Below are 27,484 nucleotides of genomic sequence, written 5' to 3' on the forward strand. Positions count from 1 at the left end.
GATGCAGCAGAACTAAGAAAGCTCTCTCTGCCCATGACTTTGGAAAACCACCACCATTAGTCAGCACTGGGCTAAATCAGACTCCTACAACTCCCATTAGTACCACCCAGCATGAGCAATAGCCAGGGATGATGTGAAGTGTAGTCCAGCCTCTGGAGGGCAGCAGGGTGGAAAAGGCTAGGCAAGATAGACCAAGTTCCTGATACTACTACTACATGTTCATATTGCATTATTGAGGTTCTAGAGCCAGCGTGGTGCAGCGATTAGTGTTGGACTAAAACCTGGGGGACCAGGGTTCAAATCCTCACTCAGCCATGACATTGGGCCAGTCACTTAATTCAGCCTAACCTACCTCACAGGGCTGTTGTGGAGATGAAATGGGGGAAGAGAACTGTATATGCCACCTTGTGCTCCTTGGAGGAAAGGTGAGATATAAATGTAAGTAAGTAGGTAAGTAAGTAAGTAAGTAAGTAAGTAAGTAAGTAAGTAAAGAGTCAAACTCTGTACAAGGACTGAGTGCTCTCTCATCTGTAATTTAACCTTGGCTCAGCTGCTACTTTTCTCAGCCTGCAAATCCTTGTTAAAGAGGGATGATATGAGGATTTTCAACGTACAAAAAGCTGCTGGTTGGTCTGGTGAGAAACAGTTTGTAAAAGGAAAGTGGATCTTAAAATTTTGTAAACAGTTTATTTGGAAAAAAGAGGCTGAAGAGGGTGAAGAGAGTATTAGTCCACAGAAAGCAAGACTCCTATTTGTTGCTAAGGTCAGTTGTATTCGAACCTGTTCTTACAAAGAGACCTAATGCCCACTTCCCCTTTCTATAGAAAAGTTTGGTGAACTCTTGAACTCAGGAAGTGCAGCCAGGTAAGGCATCTAGAAAAATCAGGGAGGGTTGTTTACAGGTCACTTCTAATCTCAGTCCAGAAAAATGTGCTTTTTCATCAGGAGTACAAGCAATGTCAGGCTGAGTTTGGGGCACATGGCAAATCCAGGGCACTAGCCTGCTCATTTGTAGGTCTGCTTAAGGAACTCCTTCCTGCCCCTGTCTCGGCCACCAAAAGTGCGAACTCTGTGAATGAGCTGCAGCTGTTTCTCAATGGTGGTTGTGATGTCCATGTCGTCAGGGATGTGGACGTAGCGGACGTTCCTTCCCGTCACAAACAGATCATCCAGCCAGGTGGAATGGCCACACCGGTCAGTGAACGTCGCCTCGGCTAGGCGGATGTTCATGAAGGCGTCAACATTGGTGATGCGGCCCACAGCCATGCTCTCGTCCCGCAGCTCCACAGTGGTGACGTGTCCGTGGAGGCCCTGCAGCAGGATGACAAGGCTGTTCTCCGAGATGGTGCGCTCCTTCACGGAGTGGCTGATTTCCATGGCGTGGCACCACCTGATGGCTGGAACAGAAACAGGAGGAAGAGGAGAGTTCAGTGAGAGAGTTAGCCCCATTAATCACTTTCTCTTGTGCTATATAGAGAACGGGTCTGTGCTTGCTCTGTGCCAACCATGGAATTCAGCTCATGATTTTAAAATCACAGTTCATGTTCGTTTTGCTTGGAGAGTACACAGGTGAAACCTCAAAACCCAAACTGAGGCTCTGCAGGATCTCTAAAGGCACCTAAGCAAGCTTCAGTACAGAACTCTGTGTGTTGGTTGGCCTCTCCTTACAAGCCAGGCAGTAAGAATCAAAAGGGGCTGCACATGCCCAGAGGCCAACTGCTCAGCAACCAAACATTCTCACTTGGAAGGACCAGCAGTAAAATAGCGAGAAAGCTGAATTTCTTCTCTTTCCCATAATGTATTTATGTATACTGTATGTGCTTCAGTGTAAGTTGCTGCAAGACCTGTTTGGTGACAAGCAACTAGTAAGTTTAGTACATAAATGAAAATAAATAAATGGCAGACCTGGTGTCAGGGCCACTGAGAGAGGAATACTGTTATACCGGGTCCAGACTCTTGAGCTCTTTCTTTCTTTCTTTCTTTCTTTCTTTCTTTCTTTCTTTCTTTCTCTCTCTCTCTCTCTCTCTCTCTCTCTCTCTCTCTCTCTCTCTCTCTCGGGTCTCCAGCTGTTGTTAGACTAGAATCATAGAATAGAATCATAGAGTTGGAATAGACCACAAGGGCCATCGAGTCCAACCCCCTGCCAAGCAGGAAACACCATCAGAGCACTCCTGACATATGGTTGTCAAGCCTCTGCTTAAAGACCTCCAAAGTAGGAGACTCCACCACACTCCTTGGCAGTACATTCCACTGTCAAACAGCTCTTACTGTCAGGAAGTTCTTCCTAATGTTTAAGTGTAATCTTCTTTCTTGTAGTTTGGATCCATTGCTCCGTGTCCGCTTCTCTGGAGCAGCAGAAAACAACCTTTCTCCCTCCTCTATATGACATCCTTTTATATATTTGAACATGGCTATCATATCACCCCTTAACCTCCTCTTCTCCAGGCTAAACATGCCCAGCTCCCTTAGCCGTTCCTCATAAGGCATCGTTTCCAGACCTTTGACCATTTTGGTTGCTCTCCTCTGGACACGTTCCAGTTTGTCAGTGTCCTTCTTGAACTGTGGTGCCCAGAACTGGACACAGTACTCCAGGTGAGGTCTGACCAGAGCAGAATACAGTGGCACTATTACTTCCCTTGATCTAGATGTTATACTCCTACTCTCTGTGTTTCTTAAATTGAATTTAACACTTGTAGAAGGAAAGTGAGGAAGCAAAATGTGTGGGCATTTGAAGCAATCGCTATTTGAAGCAATTGCTTTGTGATATGAGCCTATTCCTGCCTTTCTGTTTTTAGCCAATGAGTACAGTCACAGCTGTGACCCATAAGTGCTGTGGGCAAATACATACAGAGAGAAGAACCCTCAAACTTGGAAGCCTTAAAAAAAAAAAAAAGGATTAGGCAAATCCACGGAGAAGGCTGTTGATACTTCCTAGCCATGATGGAGATCAGGCTCTGCCTCCACAGCCTGAGGCAGAAGTGTTTCTTAACGCCAGCTGCTAGAAACAGCAGGAGGGTGTGTGTGCTGCTATTGCCCTCTGGTCCTGCTCTGGGGTTTTCCCATCGGGGGCATCTGTTTGGCCACTGTGAGATGAGTACACTGGGCTAGATTGGCCTCCTATGCCTCAATCTAGCTGCAGCCGGGCTGTTCTGATGTTCTTCTGTAAAACAACTTCCAAGTGGCCCAAAGAGTCCCTCTCACCAAGGAGGTGGCCTTCTAGTGGGGAAGAGGGCCCGATCCACTCATGGGGCCTCCTGGGCCGCAGAAAATCCCGTGGGCGCAGAAAGCAAGCAGGCAGGCCGGCCGGCAGGAGAAGCAGACCCAGGGGCTCATGATAGGGGTCCCCAGCATGAGCTGCCCTGGCATAGGTGTAGCCAAGGGGGGCAGGTAGGAGCAGCTGCTCCCTTCAATAAAAATAAATAAAAATACAGGGGGTGGGGGCAGAACCTCTGTTAGCTAACAAATGGCCCTAACAAAAATCCTGGCTACGCCCATGCCCCCTAGGCCTGCTCCTGGCTGCCTAACTCTCGCTGTCTCGCTCTCCGGCCTTTCGCTCCGCAGGCAACGCTAGGGAAGGGGAAAGGGCAGCTCGTGGCGGCTCCTGATCCGGATCGGGTCCCGTGCAGAAGAGGCGCACACAGCGGAGTCTCCGCTCGCCTACCTGTCTTGGATCTCCCGCCTCCTTGCCCAGCGCAAAAGCGGAAGCACGCATGCGCAATCGACAGGGGGCTTAATCAAAGAGACTTTGCTCCTCATTCGCCGGTTCTATGCCCAACCGGAAGAAAGTGGAGCAGCCCCATTGGCCAGAATGGAAGAAAAGGCGGGGCTCGAGATGGGGGAGGAGAAAGCTGGCTTGTGATTGCTCCGTTGCTTCCGCCCGTAGCTGGTGCGCTCGGAGATTCGCTTTCCGCCCTGAAAGTGACGCGAACAAGCCGCCTAAAAGCTGGGGAGGTTGAAGTTTCGGCGATGTTGATGGGCTCATCAAAGCTCCAGCTCAAAGCCGCCTTAACTCAACTAAACATGCTCAGAATTGCCGGTATCCGGGTGTGATTTTACTAATCACAGTAACATCAGACTGCAATCAAGTATTTTGGAGCAACCCTTGTTGAGCAGGGTAATGCTTCCTGCCCGGTAAACATGGATAAGATTTAGTTAACTACACATGACGAGCTGTGTGTTAAGCTGCATTTTTCAAATTTAAAATATTTCAAATATAGTTTTTATACACTATTCTTTAATGGTAGTAATGGATTTATAATTAGCTTATAATGAAAGTAGAACTATCTTCTCTAATAAGCAGCTTTTGTTCTGTGCAAATAGGCTAGATCTAGTAGTAGATAGGTAGCCGTGTTGGTCTGCCATAGTCAAAATAAAAAAATTCCTTCCAGTAGCACCTTAAAGACCAACTAAGTTAGTTCTTGGTATGAGCTTTCGTGTGCATGCACACTTCTTCAGATACACAGTGTGTATCTGAAGAAGTGTGCATGCACACGAAAGCTCATACCAAGAACTAACTTAGTTGGTCTTTAAGGTGCTACTGGAAGGAATTTTTTTATTTAGGCTAGATCTAGTTCACCAGAAGCAGCTTAGTCATGCTGGCCACATGACCCGGAAACTGTCTGCGGGCAAACGCCAGCTCCCTTAGCATATAGAGCGAGATGAGCACGCAACCCCCAAGTTGTGCGCGACTGGACCTAACGGTCAGAGGTACCTTTACCTTAGTTAGAATCTATTTGGGAGTCCTATGCACTCACTTAATATGAATGCATCAGCTCCACAGAGACTCATCAACCATTTTACCAAACCTGCAGGCAGTTCCATCAGCCTGATTACGAACATCCTGGGTCAGGACGTTGCCAGCACTCCATGCATTAGCACTGGTGATCACACGCTTGAGATGGTAGACTGTTTTGTCTATCCGGATTTCACCATAACCAGCAGCCTCCATCAATGCTTAGCTGGACAAGCATATTGGCAATACAGCTACGACAATGTGATGCTAACATCCCATACCAAGATAAAGGTCTACCATGCTTGTGTGTTGAGCACGCTGCTTATGGAGGTGAGTCATGGGCAACTTAGAATTGTCAGGAGCGACTCAACGCCTTACATGTGTGCTGTGTCAGGAAGCTTTTGGGTATCATCAGGGACATGCTCTATGGGAAAATGGCTTCAGGCACCAGGCCTGTTGGCCAGCCAACTCTGTGTTAAAAAAGATGTCTGCAAACGTGACATGAAGGCTGGCAGCATTAACCCCACTGTGTGAGAATACCTTGCAGAACACTGGAGTGCCTGGAGATAGACAGTCAGGTTGTGTATCCATAGCAGTGACCAGTGGAGGAAAGACCACTGGGAAGAGTGTAGAGAGAAGAAATACCATAGTGTATCTGCACCAGCACCACCAGATGCCTTCATCTGACCCAGCTACAACAAAACGACTCTCTTGTATTAGTCTCAACAGCCACGGCAGGTGCTGCAACCATCCAATAGATTAGCTTCACCCCCAAAGGCACACTCCTTCACTGTCTCCTGAGACAGATGGATGCCAACAACAATACTTAAACCATGCTGTCCCACAATCAGAATTGTCAAGGTTTTTGCCAATAGGGCTGCTGTGCTTTTAACAGCTGTAAAAGCAGCAGAAATTCATCAGTGGGAGAGGCATCTAGGGCAGCCTTCACAAACCTGGTGCCCTTCAGATGCTGTTGGACTACAACTTCCACCAGCCCCAGTTGTAGTCCAGCAACACCTGGAGGGCACCAGGCTGATAAAGGGAAATAAACAGTGGCAACACTAGTAAGAGTGTTGTTTCTCTCCTCTGTCAATGTATGTCTACAGGGATTTTCAGAGCTTGCAATCCTCTGCACACTTACTGGGAGGAAACCCTACTAAACAGAGGGGGATTTGTTTATGAGTAAACTTCTGGACTTGGCATGTGAGGCGGTGGGTTATCACAGGACAGGTGGGGTGGCGAGAGCCTTAAAAGGTAAGTGATAAAAAAGGCAAAAGGACATCTTGTTTCTGGTCTTTATTGCTGCAACTAAAAAGACCTTGGTTGCAACACCATTAAAAACTTGGTCCCCATAAGCAAAATGAAGGAACTGGTCTTTCTGCTCGTGTTATAACACACTCACAAACTTAACTAGTGATATAACACGGTTTGGACCTTTAATTAGGAAGCCTATAGAGGGAATCTGTGTATGCACACAGGACATAAATGCCCACTTTCTTTCCAGATGCTCCAGCTTGTAACTCTGGGAGGCACAATCTAGGTCCTTATTAGCACAGGAATGAAACTGCTATTTGACCATGACCCCATTTCACCAAAGCTAGAGACAGAATTGGTCAAACACATCTAAGCAACATCCAGCCTTAGTGACCCAACAAAAACGGATGACCTTGGTAACTGCTCTGTTCTACAGGAGGCTGACAGCCAGGTGCTCTCCTCCTCAAGATGGGAGAGACTTGCATTCATGCTCAGCATCCAGCTCATCCATCATTGCCAGCAAGTCAGCACCCTTGCTGATCCTCTCCTTTGGTTCTTCTGCGACCTCGAACTCTCCCATGATGCGAGCCAGCTCCTCATTCCGTTGAGGGTCCTATTTAAAAGAGTCCAATTGGTTCTACTTATGGGAGAACATAAATCATAATTTGACAATTCAATACTTTATTTTCAGTAACCAGCTTTAAAAAATCAATTTAACCTCAGTTGCCAGAAGCAACACAACACCGTAGTTTTGATTTTAAGAGCATCAAAATGTTCCTCTGAAAATCAAAAGGAGCTTTGACTGCTGTGAGGGCAGCAAAAAACATTCTTGGTTCTCAAACCCCAAGTTCCAGGTACATAACACACACCTCATATGAAACTCACTACCACAAGATGTGGCAATGGCTACTGGTCAAGTTGGCTTCAAGGGGACTAGACAGTTTTTATGATTATCAGTAATACATATTAAAAGCAAAAAGAAGGAAACTAGACAAATTCATCAAAAAGCGCAAGTTATCACTGGCTCTGTGGAACTTCTGTTTTCAAAGGCAGCACACCATCTAAGATGCAGGAAACAAATATCACTGGAGTGCTCTTGTTCTGTCAGGTTCTGACCAGACGCTGTTTGAAATAGTATGCTAGTATAGAGAGGCTCAGGTTCAGATTCAGCAAGGTTTTTTTCAGTTATGTTCACAGAATGTGGTGGCTTCTCTCTCCCACACTCCCCATGTGTTATCTTCTTTTCATCTTTTATGCAGGCTGATCAGGCAGAAGAGAGATTCTGCCATGCAGTCAAGAGTTCTGTGAAACTCAAATGCTTGCATGCCTAACTAAAATTACCTCCCCCCCGTCCCAAGTTCCTTACCTATTTTATTTTCTGGAAGTAACATAGCAACAGACATCAATAACAATACACTTCACCAAATGCACATTCATGTAGTTTGAAAACTATTCAGCTTACTCTCGAAATGAGAGGCTAGGGGGCAATGACTGCATACCTTGTCTGCTTGTATGTTGATAACTTGATACAATAATTCCTCTGGGCGGGTCAGTGCAGCATGTCTTGAGGAAAAGAATAAAGAGCTGTCACAGAATTGTTGGAAGGTGAGATGAGAGTCATCTAGTCCAACCCCCTATGATGAAGGAATCTCAACTAAACCAGCCATGATTAAATGCTATTCATTTGCAGATAGAATGCTACAAATGCAATCTGTTTGGTAAGCTGTAATGCCTCTAGCAGCTTTTCACATACCTCACTTGTTTGAATTTTTAATGAATAGCAATTCCCTGACAATTGCTCCCCGTTGCTGCATCTGATGAGCCTTTTCTGCAATAGTGGTACTAATTAAAGAAGGTTCTGCAGCAAAGGTTCCCAAAAGGAAGGGGGGGTGTCATGCAAGGGCTTCAGTACGTGCCTCTCACCCACGGATTGATTCAACTAGATGGCTGAACGGCCAACTCTCACCCACCACCAATAAAGCAAGTGAGACTGATCATACTCTTCCTCCTCATCTGTGGTGAAGAGATTCAGCCGGAAACCAGCCTCGTTGCCAAGGGGCTTCTTGATGTCCAGGCTTCCCATGAGTCTGGCCAAGAAGTTCAGCTCTTCTTTAGCGAGAGGGTTTGGAGCAGTATTCTCCTACATGGAACAAGAGTGGGCTTGTTACATGGAGAGGCAACCAATGGCAGTATTGGAAGAACTTTGTTTACAAGGGTTGTGGCCTCCTAGCACTATACTGTAAAGGCTGCAACAAAGGCTGCTGGGGCTCTGGCATCTTGGTTGAAAGCAGCTTTGCAACTGACATTTTTGAAATTGGGACATAAAAGACTTTCTGTATATGGTTGTAGCCGAGTATGTTCTGGCATGGGAATTAATGTGCCTGAGAATTAATGTGCCTGAGATAGGCATGATTGTTGATTTCAATGAGCCTTCTTTGAGTATGATTAGCATTGGATACAACTTATGCACATATCATAAAATAACGTCTAGAATAATCTATAAAGCAGCTCATTGCTCCAGAGGTTATCAGTTATCTCCACATAATTAATGGCAGCAACATGCAATTTACAGAATATGAATTACTGGGAGATATTTTGGTGTGAAATTCATAATTAAGTGGACATCTAAATCTCTCTCTCTCGTTCTGGAGATCACTGGGATGAGATGTTTATGTGTGGCCTTGGGTCAAAGTACTCTCTGTCCCCAATAGTCTCTCAGCCCTCAATGCTCTTAAGCAAACACCAACACTGGCTTATAGAAGTTGCATTCAGCAACAGACACAACCTGATCAAAAGAAAAGACCAGGAAAAAAACAAACTCCAAGTTGAAAAGATATGATTAAGGATGCTCTGTCTGAGCAAAATGGCATCTAGAGGGAAGGACTGATTATATTACTAAAGGATACAGGATCCTAATCTGAAACAGAAAACATTTAGGTAGTAAAGTGGTTTTCTGCACAGCACTACTTAAGAGCAGCCCTCTCCAACGTGGCGTCCTCCAGATATTTAGGACTACAAATCTCACAACCCCTAATCGCTGGCTGTTTGGAGCATTAGGAATTGTAATCCAAGAACATCTGGAGGCAGCAAGTTGGGAAAGGTTGATTAAGAAGGTAGACTAAAGATACTGACCTTGACACGAGATGCCAAATTTTTGGCTGCCCCCGACATGTCTGTCTCTACAGGCCGACTGATGCTGTATCTAGAGGCAATTGATAAAGGCTTATAGTAGACACAAAGGAAAACTGCAGAGAGCCCCCAACTGAAATGTGGCTTTGCATTCCACGGCTTACATGTTTGTTCCCAATTTGATTACTCTGTCTCCATAGAGGTCGAATGAGCCTTCTCGATATGGAAGCTGGTAATTTCCACCACTGACGAACTCAGTCCTCTTAATTTCATCCCCTTTACTGTTGAAAAGTCTGAAAATTGCAAAGTTGAAGCACTGTGGTGACTTCTAGTGCTTTTGTGAGCAAGGAAAAAAACACCCTCTATCTCACAGAACAGATGGGAGAGTTAATAAAGGGGAATTTGCTGGCCTAGGGTAGCGCACATACACTCTTTCCTCTACTTCCAGCAGGTTTGTCTCAGTCAGATGACCCATGCAGCCTGGCACTAGGGATTCTCCTTAAGATTGGGATAGATGGTTAACTAGGTGCAGCTCATCTATCTAGTGGCTACATGGAAAAAGCAGGGTGCAAGGTAGAGAGGTCTAAGATTCACCTGATGAGCCCTGGAACCTCTGTTCCCCAAGGAACTGGGCCAGAGGTTGGCAGTACAAAATGGCCATTTGAGTTCTGTACTTTATCTTTGAGAAGAATGGAAACCTGTGGAAGAAGCACAAAACTTTGTCTGTAAAGCAGTCTTGCTTAGAAAGAATTTCTGCCCAACACCTTCTTATTCCTATATTACACCATGCAACTTCACCCAGGGATCCTTGCTCTACTATCACAAGCTCCTGGACTGATGTGTAAAAATTAAAAAGCCACCCACCCTGATGTGTATGTCCTGGAAGAAGATGAGCAATGTCTGCCGGATGAGCTGAAGTTCGCCAGCAGAGAGAGAGCCGTATGTCTGTGGAAGAAAATCAGAATAAATCCTTGCTGCCGCTTTAGCATTATTCAAGTGTATGATTCACATGGATGTTTAAGTGCATCATGCATCCTCATAACTGTGGGCAGAAGATTATTTCCATTTTGGTGACAGGCAACTGAGAAAGAGCAACTTTCCCTGAGGACACCCCAGTGGCTATTTAGTTGCTGCTGGGATTTTAAACCAGGTCTCCCAGATTCAAGTAAACTTATATAGAAATCTAGTAAAGGTAAAGGTACCCCTGCCCGTACGGGCCAGTCGTGTCTGACTCTGGGGTTGCGCGCCCATCTCGCTTAAGAGGCTGGGGGCCAGCGCTGTCCGGAGACACTTCCGGGTCACATGGCCAGCGTGACGAAGCTGTTCTGGCGAGCCTGCACCAGCGCAGCACACGGAAACGCAGTTTACCTTCCCGCTATAAAGCGGTACCTATTTATCTACTTGCACTTAAGAGTGCTTTCGAACTGCTAGGTGGGCAGGAGCTGGGACCGAACGACGGGAGCTCACCCTGCCGCGGGGATTCGAACCGCCGACCATACGATCGGCAAGTCCTAGGCGCTGAGGTCCCAGATATAGAAATCTAACCCCCAGTAAAACATGCTTGTTTTATGAATTCATGAATCTATTTCAAAACTTTTGTTACTTTTTGAATGTTATTAATATCAGTACTGCAACACTGATATAACCCTGGAAACGAGACATGATTGCATTGTATTTTACTCAGTTGTCTTATTTCTGCTTTTACTGGTGAAATCTCCAGACTTTCATTGCAGCAGCTTGAAGGGGGAGCACACTATACAGTAGAAAACCAATATGAGGGCATACTCCAATATGTTTTGCCTTCGTATCATACATACATTTGAATGGAATCTAAAAGGTATGGTGTGCTCTTACATCAATGAGTTTCCTAAAGGTTGCATCAACCTGGGCCAGAGTTTTGGGAGCTTCATAAATGAAATCTTTGATAGCATCCAGGTGGTTGAAAGTGATGAGTAAAATGTCTTTGGGCCGAGGGCAGAGTAGAACTTGGTACTTGAATGCCATGGTCATTAGATCGTAGAGCTACAAAGTAAGGAAACTGGAATTAGTTAAATCACAGAGCCCAGGCTGAGCCTTATTAGATATTAATCAGCTGTCTTCTTGTGCAGTTGGCTGAATTTTATTCTGTGCGCCACCCTAATAGGAGCCTGTGCTTGGTTAGACCTGTCTTGATCTTGATCTAGTTGTCACTGCGGTTTCATCGCCTTCAGCTCCCTTGTGTACCTAAGCTGCCATTCTCCCCTGATTCAGCTATCACTTTCCTTTATCCCTCAATTTTTCCTGAATGTTAGTGTGCGAATACTAGTTTCATTTGATGACAGCACTTGTTGATAGACAGTTACCTGAATTCCCCATACAACATTGGGGGAAACAGAAAGGTTCATCCTCACCTTATCCATACTGGGTGCATTCAGTCTCATGATTGAGGCATGAACCAGACGCTCAAAAACTGTCCTCAGGGCCTTCCTGGAATAGAGCTCCTGCGGCTTAAACAGCTCGTCCATAAACTTTTTATTGAATATACCCCCTATGATGTCATTCATAACTGAAAAGACAAAAGATTCAAATTTATCACAAATGGATCAGCTTTGCTTTTGTTTCACAGGAAGACACAGACAGTTATAGCTGAGGAGGGACTTCCAAAGGCCACTCTCCAACTGAAACACACCATGCCCCACAAATGTCTTCTGTGCGAAGCTGTGATCCTCTCCAAATCCCCTTCAGTTCAAGGAAACTTGCACAGAAGCCGTTCCCAGCCTTTGTTACCAGTGACTTCACCAGTGCTGGTAGAGCACAGGATCTGGAAACATTTTCTTAGTAATGACACACGGTTGCCCTCATTGAAACTACTGTTTCCAAATTCAATAAATTCCAAGAGTAGAACAGCAGATTATGGTAATCTGAAATAATTTGTCTCCTTTTGCATTTGCAAACTGCATCCATTCTTTTTCTTCTGCAAACATTTTATAGAGGCTCCTGAATCCATGATAAGTAAATTGAGGTAGAAGAGAATCACAACACCCTGTCCCCCATTGTTTAATCACTTGCAGTTGGGCTGATAACCACAACCAAATACTGAGAAGTCGATAAAATGATTGAAACAATATTCAGATGTAGTGGTCAGGGTTACTATTGCCAGAGGTACTACACCAGTAATACTCAAGCACTAGATGTTATTTCTTTTACATTCAATACCCAGTAGTGTGCAAGCAGAGTTGGCTACAAAGAATCTCTCATGTACCATAGTAGGTATCCCTAATGCTAAGAAAATGATATTTGGTCATGTAGATAAGTCTTGAACATTGGAGAGAATCACTGTAAAAACCAGTCTTAGAAATGACTGTGTACCTGTGTACAGAGAAAAGGTTAAAATATTTCACCAAAATGTCAAAATTCTGATCTTAGGTGCCTGGGATCTTCCTAGTCAAGCTGAAATGAAATACAGTTTCCTGTATGGGTCCTAGCTGCTACAGAAACCATATTCATTTGGATACCAATAAAGTCTGAGTTTACAAGGTTTTTTATCCTGATCTGTTGCCAAGTACTGTCCCCTCCTCACACTCCCTGGTGGAAGTGGACACAGGCAAACTCTTCTGGTTCTCTAAGCCTTCACTGGAATTTTTTTAACAGAGGTTGGATGGGCCATCTGCCTGGGACTTTTAGCAGTGATTCCTGCATTGAAGGGGGCTGGACTAAATGACCCTTGGGGTCCTTTCCAACTCTACGATTCTGAGATTCTATGCCCAGTCACAAAGTCTTTTCTAGCTCCCATTTTCATTCTCCCTTGTGCTAAGTAACAGCAGTTGTTCAATCTAGTATCCAGCAGGTCTTGCTAAGCACAGAGAGACTAGGATGGATAAGCAGAGCTTTTAGTGATGCAATTTTCTCTTGACCCGCTCTGATGCAATCCTTAACAAAGTTGTAGTAAACTCTCCCTCAGTGTATGCTTCTAAAGAGAATTGACAGAGTTCTGCTTCTGTGCTTCTCTGTCAGCCCCAGCCAGGAAAATTCTCTAGTAGTTTGGAATTGGAAAGAAACATGATCACACCAAATAGTGACCTCTGACATTTTGCACTGTATTCGTGTAACTGAATGAGATAGTACATTGCATCACTGTCCCAAAATATAAGTCACTAGGGGTGGTAGAAGATTAGGATGCTTACCAGCCAGTTTTCCTCTCAACCCTCAGGGTGGCACAGGGTGTTTAGTGCCAGTTGAGTTTGGGTTGGTAAATGAAAGTGGAGAAATCCTGCATTGTTCTACGATCCACACCAGAATCCTGTGGTGGAATTGCTTTTTTTCTTTTCTTTTTCACTCCTAAACAGTTTGGTTTATTAAGCCACCACCAATTAAGGCTACCTAGTACAGTCGCTATACACAGCATTTAGGGTAGCCATTAGCCATAGGTGGTTAACACTTCCTCCATACCAAATCCACTGGTCTGGCCTCCTGTGACACATAGACAAATGCAGGTGGGCTAAAATTCAGCCACCAAACAGCATTTTAAAAAACCACAGACTCCCTCGTTCCCTCATTTACCTACAGACTGCTATGCATCTGAGCAATAGAAACAGAGATCTTGTAGCATTTGGGGGTTATGTTTGGTTACACAGTATACTTGGGGGGGGGGGAACATACCTGGTGGTTTCTTCAGCTCTACCCACTCCAGGTATTAAGCATGATGCAGAACAGCATGATGCAATCTAAAGATATGCAATAATGCCATACTAAAGCAGCAGTAAATTTTGGGATTTAATGAGGAAAGTTGTGGATTAAAAGACATAGTTCAAGGCAGAGAACTGGTGACTAATTCTGCAGTACAGCAGGAAGAGAGCAAGAACCACGGGGTACACTCTGCCTGCATACTGCTCATAGTATGCTTGTACACCTGCTCCTTTGCCAACAGAGATGTTGAGCTACTACCTAAGATGAATTTTTCAATAAGTTTTTTTTCCAAGGCACTAGTGAATTATTTTTATGTTTCAGGATCATTCCTGCCTGTTTTTAAAATGCAGAAAGCCCTAGTCAAGCATTCACTTGTTCGTCAATTACACCTGCTACAGAAGTGTTGATGCAGCCGGGAACACTATGCAGCTCTGTGTATGTACAACATGCCACTAAAATGCTGTCAGTCAACTGGCAGAATCCGAGACCAGGGAGAAGAGTCGGTGGAAGAAGATTGGAAGAAATTTAAAGACTATTTACAGAAATATTGTAAAATTAATGAATGTTAGAATGATGTTGGATAGAAACTAAGTGGTTTTTAGCTGCAATACTATAAGGGAATATGAAAAATGGATTACTAATAGGTAAAGATTTAATGTTACAATATTTTAAGATTAAAGATTAGGATAAACAAAGAGGGGAAGGATTTGCTGAACCAACAAACTGAATTGGAATACAAAAAAGGGAGGCGTGAGGAGGTCCGGGAAACAAGCTAATGAAAAATAAGTAATGGAAAGACTGAGTTGTTTTTAATTATTTTTATTTTGTATTTTTCTTTTTTCTATTTTTCTTTTGTAATATTTTGAAAATCTTAATAAATAACTTATTTTTAAAAAATGCTGCCAGTCAAAATTTCAGTCATTAATCAGTCAGGTTTTTACAGGAGTTCACCATCATTAGAGGTTCCACTTTGAGGTTTCATTTACAATTGGTATATAAATTTTGTTAGAGTAATAAAATAAAACCACTGCAATCAACACACAGAAGGACTGTAGGCAGTTCATAGGCTTTAAAAGCACATCCTAATACATATGTGCACTATGACAGTCTATTGCATTTATGGTTTGTTCTTAGCTCCTGTGCAGCTATAGCAAAATCTTTCAACTCTATATGTTGCCTGTTTCAGTTAGACAGACGGCAGATGATGGTTGTGGTGGTTGATGGGTTAAAAAAAAAAGACTTGGTCAATTGACTAATTCAATATTGTCAAATGACGGTCAAGTATTTTCAAAGCATTAATATTAAAGCAAGACAGTCATCAACCGATTTGAAACTCATACTAATTACAACAAAACTGGATAACTTTTACTTTAAAAGGGGGAATGAATGATTTATTTTTAATGCATATTTATTTTGGCTTCTTCTCCAGAAACTGAGGGCAGTCGGCCCATCCCTCAGTGTGTTCTCACAACAGACCTGTGTGTGACTTAACCACAATTGCCTAATGACTTTCTTGGCTGAGTGAGGATCTGAATCTGTGTCTTCCTAGTCCTAGCTTGACACTTTACTCATCAATGACTGCTTCTGCTCCTGTTTGGAACTGCCTGTTAAAGAAGGTAGCCTGTGGAAAGTGTTTTGATGTGGAGTTTGTCACTAGCAAGCAACCCTCGTGCCTGCCCCTGCTAACAAATGATAACCTAATCAAATAAAAAAAAAATGACAAGTTGCCATATTCACAATGGTATTCTTGAAATATGTGATAATATGTGACCAGAGTCAAATAACAGGCAATCTATCTTGCAAGCAGAAGGTCCCAGGTTCAATCCCTCATCTCCATGTAGGGCTGGGAGAGACCCCTGCCTGAAATTCTGGAGAGCCGCTGCCAGTCAGTGAGGACAATATTGAGCTAGATGAACCATAGTCTGACTCTGTATAAGGCAGCTTCCCAGGTTCCTAACAGTTGCCCAGCATGCCAACACTACTATAAGTTACTTAAACTAAAGTCATAAGAATTGACCAACGAGGGTTCAATGAATTTCTTCCAGGATTTGCTATAAATGTGGTACATAATGTTGTCAGTCACCCGAGCTCCAGAAATATAATGCTGCTGGTCTGAAGGGATCTTCCAATAGCATGCCAGAAGATACTGTGTATGCATAGTTTGGAATCTCAGTGAGAGAAAAAAACCTCTTTGTGCAGGGGGCTAAAAATGTTACAGTACCTCGTCTCCTGTCCACATCAGTCCATTCATCTACACGAAGCATAAAACAGAAAAAATGACGGGTCAAGTACTAAGAACAACAAACTGACAAGCAGGATGAAAGAGGGGGAATAAGTAAAAAAGAATCCAACAGTATTTAGTACCCTGCTGCATTAGAGCTGCAAAGCAAAGGAGAGCTTTCAACTAATATTTTAAAGTGGAAAAAAAGCCATAATGTGTGGATGGTAGGGGTGATATACAGGCATTATAAAAATGGACCTATGACACTTCTGTAATCTCACTCCACACATTGTGGGGGAAAGAGGCTTATTTTCCCAGCATAAAATCTGGTGAAAAGGCAAAGTATTGCAGCAGCTGCACAGCCTTAATGTGGAGCATTCACTTCAAACAAATGAGATACAACAGAAATAATTGCACTAACTGCTCAAAATGACTGTGCTGACTGCTGAGTATCCTCAGATCCCCATAGATGAGTTACTGTGCTAGAGCAACTCCAATACTTCTGAGCAAATGTAATCTGTACAAAGCCATTGCCCCATACTTTAAGTCTGAAGGTAGAAAAAATATGATACATGCATGCTGGATCACCAAGAACGTAACAAGATTTGTTTCCCACCTTTCCTCTTGAGTTCAGCCACTTGTCCAGTAAGCTGTATGACGAATTGAACTCATGCTATTTACCAGCCCAAGATGTAAACACATGCATATCAGTAGCTTGGAATTTTAAGTGTTTCTGCAGTAGAATTACCGTAGTATACTATAGGATTTGATGCTGGTGCCTAGAGAACGGAAATCTTTTTCTAGTCCTTTTCACCTGCATCAGAATGTCAACCATGACTTACATTATTATTTTTTCTTTTACATTTCCTTTTAATGGTCTGTTTCTAGTACAGTATGCCCTCAACTTATATGAGGGTTATGTTCCAGGGATCACACCTAAAGTCAAAATCATGTATAGTCAAAATATATTGGGTACAATGGCAGGTGGGATTGCCAAAGACCTTTTTCTTGGATGCCTGTCCCCTTCTTTATTTTTATCCCCCCCCCCAAGTGTGTAAAGCTGAATGCGCATAAGTTAAATTTGTGTAAGTTGTGGGTACCTTGTACATCAGGAGCAACATTCACCTTTCAATGCTAGCCCTATATGCTCATGCCCAAGAAGCAGCAAGGCTATTCTTCAAGTACCTAGGAAGCAGATCAGACAAACCTTCCCCCCCACCTTGAAATGGTGGGGCGATTGTCCATGAAAGATGCTGTTCTTCCAAAATGCTCTGAGGGACTCCAAAGTGTAGCATGACTGCAGCTCCAAGTGGGAGGGAAGGGTCTCGACATGTTCACTAATGGGTAGTGGCATACTATGGCAAAGGAAATTGTGGAATCCTGCAAAGGACTTATTTCTAGAGAATTCCATTAGAATACTAAACATTTCTAGCATTCAGCTCACCATGTGGAAATATTCTCCCCTCTAAGTGTTCCCAAGTACTACTAATGTGGCAGTGTCTTCAGAAATGTTGATCCTAACAAGGTTACCAGTCACTTTAAGACATAGAACTTAAAACTGTCTGCACAAGTTGTCATTCAGATATGGTGGCAGAACTTTATAAAGGCTGTTTCACATTCAACATCATTTTATTATTCTATAAAGTTGCCTGGTCAGAATATTGTAAGTCACCCAGAAGGTTGTAATCTGTGACAGGGGGAAGTACATTACTCTGAAAAGCTGCTCTAGGTAGGACGCCTTGGCTGGCCTGAAAATTTATCTGCAACTGATGGTACCGTATGTAAAGGTAAAGGACCCCTGACTGTTAGGTCCAGTCGTGGACAACTGGGGTTGTGGCGCTCATCTCGCTTTATTGGTTGAGGGAGCCAGCGTACAGCTTCTGGGTCATGTGGCCAGCATGACTAAGCTGCTTCTGGCAAACCAGAGCAGCGCACGGAAACACCGTTTACCTTCCCACTGGAGCGGTACCTATTTATCTACTTGCACTTTGACGTGCTTTTGAACTGCTAGGTGGGTAGGAGCTGGGACCGAGCAACAGGAGCTCACCCTGTGGCGGTGATTTGAACCACCAACCTTTCTGATCAGGAAACCCTAGGCTCTGTGGTTTTGAAGGCATGTAAGAGCCATCAAATAAATGATGTACTATAAGAGTTCAAAATTAAAGCTACAAGGAAATTGTCTGATATGGGGATTCAGGAGAGTGTGGTATTAACAGTTGCCAGGCTCTGGAAATTGAGAAAGTTAGTTTGTGCAAGGAAGCAATTTCTTAAATGGCTCATGGATTGTGTAGAGAATGATCTCTGGTTACAGAGCCCCAACACCCATACTTGGGTTTTTTTTTAAGGTAAGACCTTCTCCCAGTTCTTGGAACAAGACTGGAGAGATGTCTTATACAGTGAATAGGAAAGAAGGGACTCCCTACACACTCACAATAAAAGCTTGGCTTTGCACTGGGAGATGGTTGGAGAAAAGCCACCTTTCAACTCCCTCTGACTCATGGCTACAGGACTACAACTCAGGACTACAACTCCCATCATCCCAGACCAATGGTCATGTTGGCTGGGGCTAATGGGGATTGCAGTCTGACAACAAGTGGAGGGCCACCCCTGCACTAACCACACTTATGATCAGGTGTACTTGATTTGCCTACCTCAACAGGTATTGGGAAATGTACACCCCTCCTCGAGAGGTCTGGAGGGTGGCAACACGAGAACTGGCCTTCTCTGCAGTGGCTCCCTGTCTGTTTGAATGCTCTTCCCAGGGAAGTGCGCTTGGCGCCTTCATTATACACCTTTAGGCGCCAGGCAAAAACGTTTCTTTTTAAACAGGCCTTTGGTTGATCTGATTTGACATCCTTTACCCTTTTGAAATGTGGCCCTTGTTATTTGGGGGGGGGGTGTTTTTATTTTGATTATATATATTGTGGTTTTTATGTTGATCTTTTCTGTGAACCGCCATGAGACCTCCGGGTATAGGGTGGTATATAAATTCAATTAATAATAATAATAATAATAAATAATAATAATAATAATAATAATAATAATGATAAAGACCCAAGACCCAAGTTGTAAGTGGGCAAGATACTATATCACACTAAGGTGTGCAGAGCCTTCCCTAATTTGGTGCCCTCCAGATGTTTGGGGCTACAACTCTCATTGGGCCCAGCACCATGCGTTCCTAAGTCCAAAACATCTGGACGAGACACATGTTCGGGATGGCAGTAGATGCGCGTTGCCCAAAAATGGTCCTCACAGCCTGGGGCAGGGTGTCTTTCACCCTCGCCGTGGCACTCGCCCCTCCCAACCCGAATAGGCGTTATGAGGAGGCACCAGCCCCCTCCCCCACCCCATTAAATGACACCCTCGCCCCGCGTTGTAGCCGGAGAGGAAAGGGGTGTGTGGGTGTGAGAGAGAGCGCGGTATAGGCGGGGCCCCTCCCAGACCTTGGCGAGCCTTGTCTCCCGGGATGCTTTGCGCGCGCAGCCGCTGGTCCACGATGTAGAGCATCTCCCCGCCCAGGTTGAGGACGAGCAACGGCAGCGTCCTCAGCGACATGGCCACGGGACCCGCACACGGCCGGGCTTCCGTCCAGGAGACAAGCTGTGGCTGCGACTCTGATTGCGGCGGCTGCTGCTACGACGGCAGCGGCCCCGTTGCCTGGACAACGCCACCGCCAATCGGAAGGCTGCTTGCTGGCAGGTCTCGTCTCCTTTTATAGGCGGAGCTTAGGTCTCCGCCCACAACTTCCCTAGATGGGCTTACGGCCCGCCCTCTCATCCTCTTTCCCGCCCTCTCATCCTCTGGCGTATAATCGAGACGGAGTCGGATGTTAATAGGATGAGCTTTTTATTGGCGCATGCGCAGCTCAAGATGCAGTGTCCAGTTCTTGCCCCGCATGTCTGAAAAACGCAAGGAAAGTGGGGAAGATTTAGTAATAAGAATAAGAATAATTAATAATTAATAATAATTTATTATTTATATCCCACCCATTTAGAAGCTTCAGGCGAATTGGCAAAAATGACCGGGAAAATCAGAGATCAAGAGGACCATAAATTTACTAACGAATGGGGATGTTTTTTTAAGTTACTTGAAAGAGCACTGTAAACAATTGAAAACCTTGGCAGGATTTTACAAACACTTGCAATGAAGCGAGAATTATGATAAAAAGTGAGTTTTAAGAAACATGGAGAATATGATACGATTCAGTTTGAAAAGAATACAAGGGTGGAGGGAAGTTCGGGGATTCTGAGAATCCCATTTGTAAAGTGATTATGATTTGTGTATGATGTCAAATGCTAAAAGTGAAAATGAATAAAAAAACAAAAACAAAAATAGAAGCATCATGTGGGGGAAAGGGCGGGGCTAAGTATTACCACTCTCAGTTCCAGTCGCAGTTTCATACGGTAAACACATTTAGTGACACAAACACACAATTGACAAGGTGCAAAAGTCAGGCCTGGCTCCGCCTTCTTGCCTCAATCAGTGAAGTTCCCTTCCAAATGCATAGCCGCCTGCATCCCTTGTTCTTTTACTCAAATTGTGGGCCATCACTGAAAAGACCCCGTCTCTAATGCCCACCAGCAAAATTGATCTGGCAGGTGAAGACATGAACGCGGCCCCTGAGGCAGATTCTCGATGTCCAGGCAGGCTCTTGGAGCTTAGGCTACAAATGTGCAAATGTGAAAGAGAGAGAGAAACTTCTATCCACTTTCACCATAGTGTGGATAATTTTATAAACCTATCATGTGTCTCTCCTCCTTTTTCCCTCCTAAATGGCAAAATTCAAAGTTTCACAATTTAAGCAACTATCAGAATTTAAACAGTGTGATTTCCCTGCTGCAGCAGTAACCAATTGCAAGTGGACTCAAATACAGTTGTACCATGGAACTCAAACGCATTGGCTCCCGAACAAATCAGCTCCGGAACAATCAAAACCCGGAAGTGAGTGTTCCAGTTTTTGAATGTTCTTTTGGAACCCGAACGTCTGACGCTGGTTCTGCAGCCAATCAGAAGCCGCGCTTTGGTTTCTGAACGTTTTGGAAGTTGAACAGACTTCCGGAATGGATTCTGTTCGACTTCCAAGGTACGACTGTATAGTGGTACCTCAGGTTACAGATGCTTCAGGTTACAGACTCTGCTAATCCAGAAATAGTACCTCGGGTTAGGAACTTTGCTTCGGGATGAGAACAAATTGTGCTCCGGTGGCGTGGCAGCAGCGGGAGGCCCCATTAGCTAAAGTGGTGCTTCAGGTTAAGAACAGTTTCAGGTTAAGAATGGACCTCCGGAACGAATTAAGTACGTAACCAGAGGTACCACTGTATTTAGGCATCTGACTGAAATCTGTGCTTAGAGATCGTCAGATTCCAACAGAATTTTTGTCCTCGAGGGGAAAAAATGCCAGTGCTACTTTTCCATCAAGACCCACCTTTGCCCCTCCATTTACTTATTTATTCAGAGAGCGGCTGTGCACTTCACGGCCCATGCGGCACAACTCACACAGGCCACAAAGGCACATTGACATGGCATCCCTAAAAACAGTGCCCTGTATGATTCAAACAAAGAAAAGAGATTTAATGAGACATAGCACCTCAAATCTGGAATACATTTTTGCTCCACATACACTCCTTCAAGCCTTGCACACAGGCAGGTCTTTAGAAACATACAATGAGCCAGTGGACAGGATCAGCTTAATGTGGGCATGAGGAGCATACAGCTGTCATATTCTGGCTAAGATGCTGAGCTATGAACCAGGCAGTCCCTTGGAATCTCATCTCTCAGAATCAGATATGATAATACTTTCCAGCCTCACATGACTGTTGTAAGGATCACAAGAAAATGTACAGGAAGCCCTTTGGATGCTCCGAAGCATTACAATACTAAATATTAATAATATGAAAATCAGATCATGCACAGGAGAAAGATATACCCAATACATTTGTTTAAAAATGGTATCCTCCCTTCTTCCAAGAAGTTCACATTGACATTTTGCTGCACAACCATCCCATGAGGTAGGCTAGGATGAAAAATAGCAATTTTCCCATAGCTACCCTTAAAGCTTCATAGCCAAGCAGGGATTTGAAAGAGGGCAACATGCTACAGTACTTGAGTGTGTTCACAGTGACCATTGACTGCTGGACAAGCCACTATTTCTATAGGGTTTGCACTTAACTACTGGAAGTTTGGGGTTCTAGCACCACTTTACTCCTGTTTCCCCTGAAAGAAGCAGTTCATATTGTTCAGGAGTAGCATGGGCTGTCTGGTGAAAACAGTTACCTAGTGTGTTGTGGGCTCCTAAGGAAGGAAAAATGAGATAGCAGATAAAGACATGTCTTCCTCTGCCTTCAGTCAAAACAGAGATGGGGATCGCTATTTTCAATAAACCCTGCTGAAGCGCCTTTATGAAAAAAAATCAAAGATGACATACTTTACAGTTTATACTGCAGCTTTTGAAAAAGAGTCCAAACATCTATAAACGTCAGGCGAGCATTGAACCAACCTGCTCACACTATACAGTGGAAGAATGAATTGTTCAGCAAAAGAGAGAAGAGGTGAGAATGCTTTGTAGGTGGCAAGGAGAAGTCCAACCCAATGAAAAATCAATATTGTCCTCCTTGCCAATTTCCACCACCACCGAGATATGAAGCTATTTAACCAGGACCTGTTCTTCTGTTCTGCTTGTTGCACTCACCACAGCACTTCTAACTTCCTCTGCAACATGACAAAGGCTTTTGTAATGCTACCCTTTGGATGGAATGAAAGACAACCTGGGCTGTTGAGAAAAAGCTGGAAATAGTTATCTGTGGTGTTGCAAAAGCAACAGAAATAATGTCTGTTCTGTTTTGTAATGAAACAAGGCAGTTCCAGGCCTCAGAACAAACTGTTCCCTGCTGTTTCTGTTCAAATTGCTGGAGAAGTTATGGTGCAATTTATCACCTAGAATTATTATAGAGTTGGAAGGGACCATGAGGGTCATCTCGTCCAACCCCATGCAATGCAGGAATCTCAACTAAAGCATCCATGACAGATAGTCATCCAACCTCTGCTTAAAAACATCTGTTGAAGCAGCCTAGAATAGCATCAGTATTAGCTTTTCCCCTTCCTTGACGCCTTGCTCCATAAGATTATTCATTCCTCTCCCAGCCAGCTCTGATAAAGGTAGAGGATTTGGGGAGAGGAGAAGCAGTGAACCTCAGTGCTAGAGCATCTGCTTTGCATGCAAAAGTCCCAGGTTCAATCCCCAGCAACTCCAGGTAGGGCTGGGAATGTCTTCAGCCTGAAGCCCTGTACAGCAGCTGCCAGTCAGTGTAGACAGTCCTAAGCTAGAGGGACCCAATGGTCAGACTCAGAATAAGGCAGCTTCTTATGTCCCTAAGAGACAGTTTGCAAAACAGAGGAGTAATCCCTCATTTGCATGATGCCTCTTTGCTGCTATCTGCCCTTGACAGAGGTTATTAAGGGGTGGCCCCTCCCTGAGTCCCAGGTCCTTTCTCTTTGTCCTCCCCCCTTCTTATTTAAATCTTTCATTTTTAAAGAAAGCATTGTTTACCACAAGGGTGGGAACACGTTGCCCTCCATAAGTTGTTGCACAACAACTCTCATCATCCCTAACCACTAGCCATGCTGACTGGGTCTGATGGGAGTTGGAGTCCAACAACATGTGGAGAGCCACAGCCAGGGCCGTGTAAAGCATATCCCGTGCTGTGGTGCAAAGATCCCTCTGCGCCCCCCCCCCCCGTTTCGCAGAGTTGTCGACCTTTTTTTTTTTAGGGAGCTGACACCATGCTTACACATTATCTCTAACAAGCCCTTAAAACAAAATAAAATGAAAAGGCAGAAGAAAATCTAATGAAGTCCTCAATTCCAAAGCAAGACTCATTCAAGACTCAGCAGTTCTTCTAATTCATCCTCATGATTCAAATCACCACATATCAAAAAGTTAAAGCAATCACCAGTTCGTTGTTCTTTAAATAAACTGAGAGAATGACGTTCCTGGCCAATTTGTGTTTAGGTACAAAGCTGCCGTTTTCAAATATTGTGGGGGTGTGGGTGCGGGTGTGGGTGTAAAGCAGTGACATCCTGAACCTAAAAAGGACCCTAAACTTGGGTCACAAAGGCTGCAGTCCTAACTGCACTTACCTGAGAGTAAGCCCTGCTGAATCTAATAGGACCTTAAAACCCGTCCTCGTCTTTAAAGGACTTTTTGTTGGTGTTTGTCTGTTTTTAACCACTAACTGCATGGAGAGCACGCTCTCAGGTCCATCCTTACCTCCGAACTGAGTCGTAATGGTAGTGCGCCCCCCCAGCTTTCCCCTCCCACTGCCCCAAATCTGAATGAATCTGTCCTCCACCTTTTTCCTCGATGGAAGGTGTGGGGGGCAGACATTCTCGGCGTCCCTCCCCCTCCCCGTCCTCCCCGCCCCCTGCGCTGGGCAGCTCGAGGCTCACTTGCCACGCAGGCTTCCTCAGCAGTCCTGCTACTGCCATGGGGCGGGCAGGAGGGAGAAGGGTGCTGCGTAGCTTTGTGCACCATCGCCGCTGCCCCCTCTCCCAGGCAGGAAGCGAGAGAGCGCAGCTGGCCGTAGGAAGAGCCGCCACCGCTCAGCATGCCCTCGGAGCTGTTCCCGGTTGGTCCCGGACTCCCGCTGCTGGGTGCCCCTGATGGGCTGGTGCCGTGGCACAGGGCGCCACTAAACCTAATGGGTAAGACGGCCCTGGCCGCAGCGGCTCCACCTCTGGCTTAAAGGGTAGTTGGGCACACTACTAAGTGCAGCGTGGTTTAAACCCACCCACCCACCATCTCAATTTGCCCAAATTTGTGCCCTGAGTCTTTTAAGAACCTGGCAATGCCTTTGCATCCAAGGGAAGAGAGGGAAGGTGACAGCAAAGGCCAGCAAGCAACTAATTGCCCCAAGCATCACTCTGTCGCATAGAGGGCTGCATTTATCTCAGGAACTCACCAATCCCCTGCTGTAGAAGACTACAAACAAGTTGTGTAGAAATAAATCATTTCTTGGATGATGCACATTTCATCTGTTTCTTTCACTCTCCAGACCCCTGCTGATCAATGAGTAAGAGCACATCTACTGGGGGAACAGACTGTACAACACCATAAATGTGATGGAGGAAAGTGTTACCGGAATGCCATAGGAGAGCCGCATGTGAGTCCGCAGTGCTGTCAAGCCGCCAGGCACCAGTCCCAGGCAACAGTTCTCCCCGTATTTGTGTGACACGTAACAGGCCAGGACTGCTGGGCAGAGAAGCCCAACACAACCTGCCCAAATGAAACACACAGGTGAGGAGGCAAACATCAATAACCCTAACCCTGCCCTTCTTAAAATATAATTCCTGCTAACTGTACTTTTTGCACAGATCGTCCCCCTTCATGGTTAAGGGACTGAGACAGCAGGTGTGCACACAAACACTCAGACCAGTTCACAAACATAAACTTTAATAGTCTTTAAAATTAAGGACAGAATAACTGTCTGTGAAAGCCAAGTGAAGGAAGAAAACAGCAAGCTGAACCTCTCTTGATTTTAAAAGAATATCACACATTTTTATGCTGTTAGATTTGGATACAGGAAGCGAACCCCACACTCCTGCAAATCAAAACAGCCACATAAATAAAGGGTCACTCTAGGACCTGCACGGAGGTTGCCCTGGATCCAAAGACCCATGGAACTAGTTCTGAGCACTAAGGGGGCACTGGTCTTGCACTTCTTGAGAACCCCTTCCCTCCATGCCATAAGGCAAGTGCTTCCAAAGGCAGTTGTCATGTATAGTAGGGAAAATGGTAAAAGTTCCCTTGGGCACAGCTTAAGCAACTGGGCATCTCAGCATTTGAAAGCAAAATGTTTTCTATATTTTGCAATTGCTTAATGAATCCCCTCAAATGTTTATTTATTTATTGCATTTCTATTCCACCTTTTTCTCCAAGGAACTCAAGGTGGTGGGCATGGATTTCCATGCATTCCTAATCTAAAGAACCCCACAACTTAGCTTCTCTTCACAAAGAGCCTTGAGGTACAACAGCTGCAGGTCTACATTGCAACAGGTGGCAAGTTTTAAACACATATAACCTGGAAGCAATATGGGAATCATTGGACAAATATCTAGGAAATGTGTTAAGGAGGGGAGTCAGTCTACAATAACCCACAGCAGCTTTCCTCCATCTTATATAAAATTGATCTCCGCAGGCTAAAATACACCCAGACGTTTACTTACACATGGGGCAGTCTGAACAGCAGTCATACCTCCCACTGCTCCAGCTGCCTTCTGAGGACAGGGTCAAAGGTGAGACTGTGGCAACTGGCTGGCAGGTCACAGGCTCGGACATAGCTAGGGCTAAGGCCACTCAGAAACAACCTCAAAAAGGCAAATCTGAATGGCAGCGACAAATGTTTTGCAAGGCAAACTCAAGTCTTCAGTTCCTTGTGGTCAGGCCACATGTGTATTTGAGCAATGGGGAAGTGGTAAGCAGGAAGCAGAGGACTGCAAGGCCTGGAGAATTTAGAGTGAAAATGGACCCCCCCTCTTTTTAGTGGCGAGACTTTATTCAGGAGGTTGTTCACTCTGTCCTGGTGTCTCTCCCCCCCCTCTTCAGGTAAAAAGGCTGCAAGATTGGCTTACAGAGATCAGTAATAAGATTGTCAGCTGAGGGCAATCTGGGACATGACACAAAATGGAAAAGAAATTGGAGGAAGGAGGGAAAACACAAACTCAGGCACTTCTTAGTTACAAAGGCCAGCAGACATGGAAATAGTTCAAGGCAAGGAGGCACCCAAAGTTGCTGGTTTCTCAGCTGACCCTATTTGTTCATACAATCAAATAATCTTAGAATTGTAGAGTTGGAAGAGACTCTGAGGGTCATCTAGTCCAAACCCCTGGAATGCAGGAATCACAACTAAAACATCAGTGACAGATGGCCACCCAACCTCTGCTTAAAGACTACCAATGAAGGAGTCCGTTCCACTGCAGGTCTCCCCAGTCTTATATTTGTGTAGCTGGTTCTTCCTGCTTAAGTGTAGAACCTGACATTTGTCCCTATTAAAATTCATTTTGTTAGTTTGGCCCAGTTCTCCAATCTGCTAAGGTCATATTTAATCCTGATTGTATCTTCTGCTGCATCGGCTACCCCTCCCGGTTTGATGTCATCTGCAAATTTGATGAACATCCCCTCAATTCCTTCATCCAAGTACATCACTGCTAGATGGTAGGCCAGACCCTTGAACTGGTCTTTGCTACAAGACTGGGAGTGATATTGATAGTGTGGATTATGATTGGCACTTTAGGGTGGTGGCGGCTAGTCAACTGTAGGGTTGGTAGCCCCTGGAGACCTACAGAATTTGCTCAGGTTCCTCAGTGCTCTGGTTGGAAGGCTGTGGAATGGTGAGATGGAGAGTGTTGTTGACACAATCGCTGCTCATGGCCTTCTATGGCACTGCAGGGAGCCCAGACTGCACCTTGTTTGCAGGGGAGCTCCAGGA

General features: G+C 44.7%; 2 protein-coding genes and 1 long non-coding RNA gene across 6 annotated transcripts; 1 reads left to right on the forward strand and 2 right to left on the reverse strand.

Annotated features, from left to right (window-relative positions):
• Nucleotides 1-667: 667 nt before the first annotated feature.
• Nucleotides 668-3,762, reverse strand: LSM10 (LSM10, U7 small nuclear RNA associated). Of its 3 annotated transcripts, none has more exons than XM_081203737.1 (2): nucleotides 3,662-3,762; nucleotides 668-1,397 (listed from the first exon to the last, which is right to left on the reverse strand). In XM_081203737.1, exon 2 carries the CDS (start codon nucleotides 1,375-1,377, stop codon nucleotides 1,006-1,008), a length of 372 nt encoding a protein of 123 aa, XP_081059863.1. In that variant the 5' UTR covers nucleotides 1,378-1,397; nucleotides 3,662-3,762; the 3' UTR covers nucleotides 668-1,005. The 3 variants fall into 3 exon arrangements, with proteins under 3 accessions (XP_081059863.1, XP_081059862.1, XP_081059864.1); XM_081203736.1 differs by having other exon boundaries at nucleotides 668-1,390; nucleotides 3,662-3,741; XM_081203738.1 differs by lacking the exon at nucleotides 3,662-3,762 and adding an exon at nucleotides 3,202-3,360.
• A 52-nt stretch (nucleotides 3,763-3,814) lies between these two features.
• LOC308592352 lies at nucleotides 3,815-15,512 on the forward strand. The gene is made up of 3 exons (XR_014010477.1): nucleotides 3,815-4,131; nucleotides 4,812-5,062; nucleotides 15,210-15,512. It is a non-coding gene; the product is annotated as an uncharacterized lncRNA (long non-coding RNA).
• On the reverse strand, nucleotides 6,014-19,675 carry OSCP1 (organic solute carrier partner 1). Of its 2 annotated transcripts, XM_081203696.1 has the most exons (11): nucleotides 19,445-19,675; nucleotides 16,002-16,031; nucleotides 11,506-11,660; nucleotides 10,970-11,137; nucleotides 9,980-10,060; nucleotides 9,710-9,813; nucleotides 9,280-9,408; nucleotides 9,119-9,188; nucleotides 7,987-8,126; nucleotides 7,486-7,549; nucleotides 6,014-6,599 (listed from the first exon to the last, which is right to left on the reverse strand). In XM_081203696.1, the coding sequence occupies exons 1-11, from the start codon at nucleotides 19,554-19,556 to the stop codon at nucleotides 6,450-6,452; spliced, it is 1,203 nt and encodes a 400-aa protein (XP_081059822.1). In that variant the 5' UTR covers nucleotides 19,557-19,675; the 3' UTR covers nucleotides 6,014-6,449. The 2 variants fall into 2 exon arrangements, with proteins under 2 accessions (XP_081059822.1, XP_081059823.1); XM_081203697.1 differs by lacking the exon at nucleotides 16,002-16,031 and having other exon boundaries at nucleotides 19,445-19,674.
• Nucleotides 19,676-27,484: the final 7,809 nt, after the last annotated feature.

The sequence above is a fragment of the Podarcis bocagei genome (assembly GCF_964188305.1).
Source record: "Podarcis bocagei genome assembly, chromosome: 7".
Lineage (NCBI taxonomy): Eukaryota > Metazoa > Chordata > Lepidosauria > Squamata > Lacertidae > Podarcis > Podarcis bocagei.

Excerpts from the sequence above, each read along its gene's own strand:
- LSM10 (XM_081203737.1), bottom strand. The coding sequence starts at position 1,377 with ATGGAAATCAGCCACTCCGTGAAGGAGCGCACCATCTCGGAGAACAGC.
- OSCP1 (XM_081203696.1), bottom strand. The coding sequence starts at position 19,556 with ATGTCGCTGAGGACGCTGCCGTTGCTCGTCCTCAACCTGGGCGGGGAG. Across the intron at positions 16,032-19,444 it reads GGGAGACAAGGCTCGCCAAG|ATGAATGGACTGATGTGGAC; the intron begins GTCTGGGAGGGG and ends TGCTTCGTGTAG. Across the intron at positions 7,550-7,986 it reads ACCACAGATGAGGAGGAAGA|ACATGCTGCACTGACCCGCC; the intron begins GTATGATCAGTC and ends CTTTTCCTCAAG.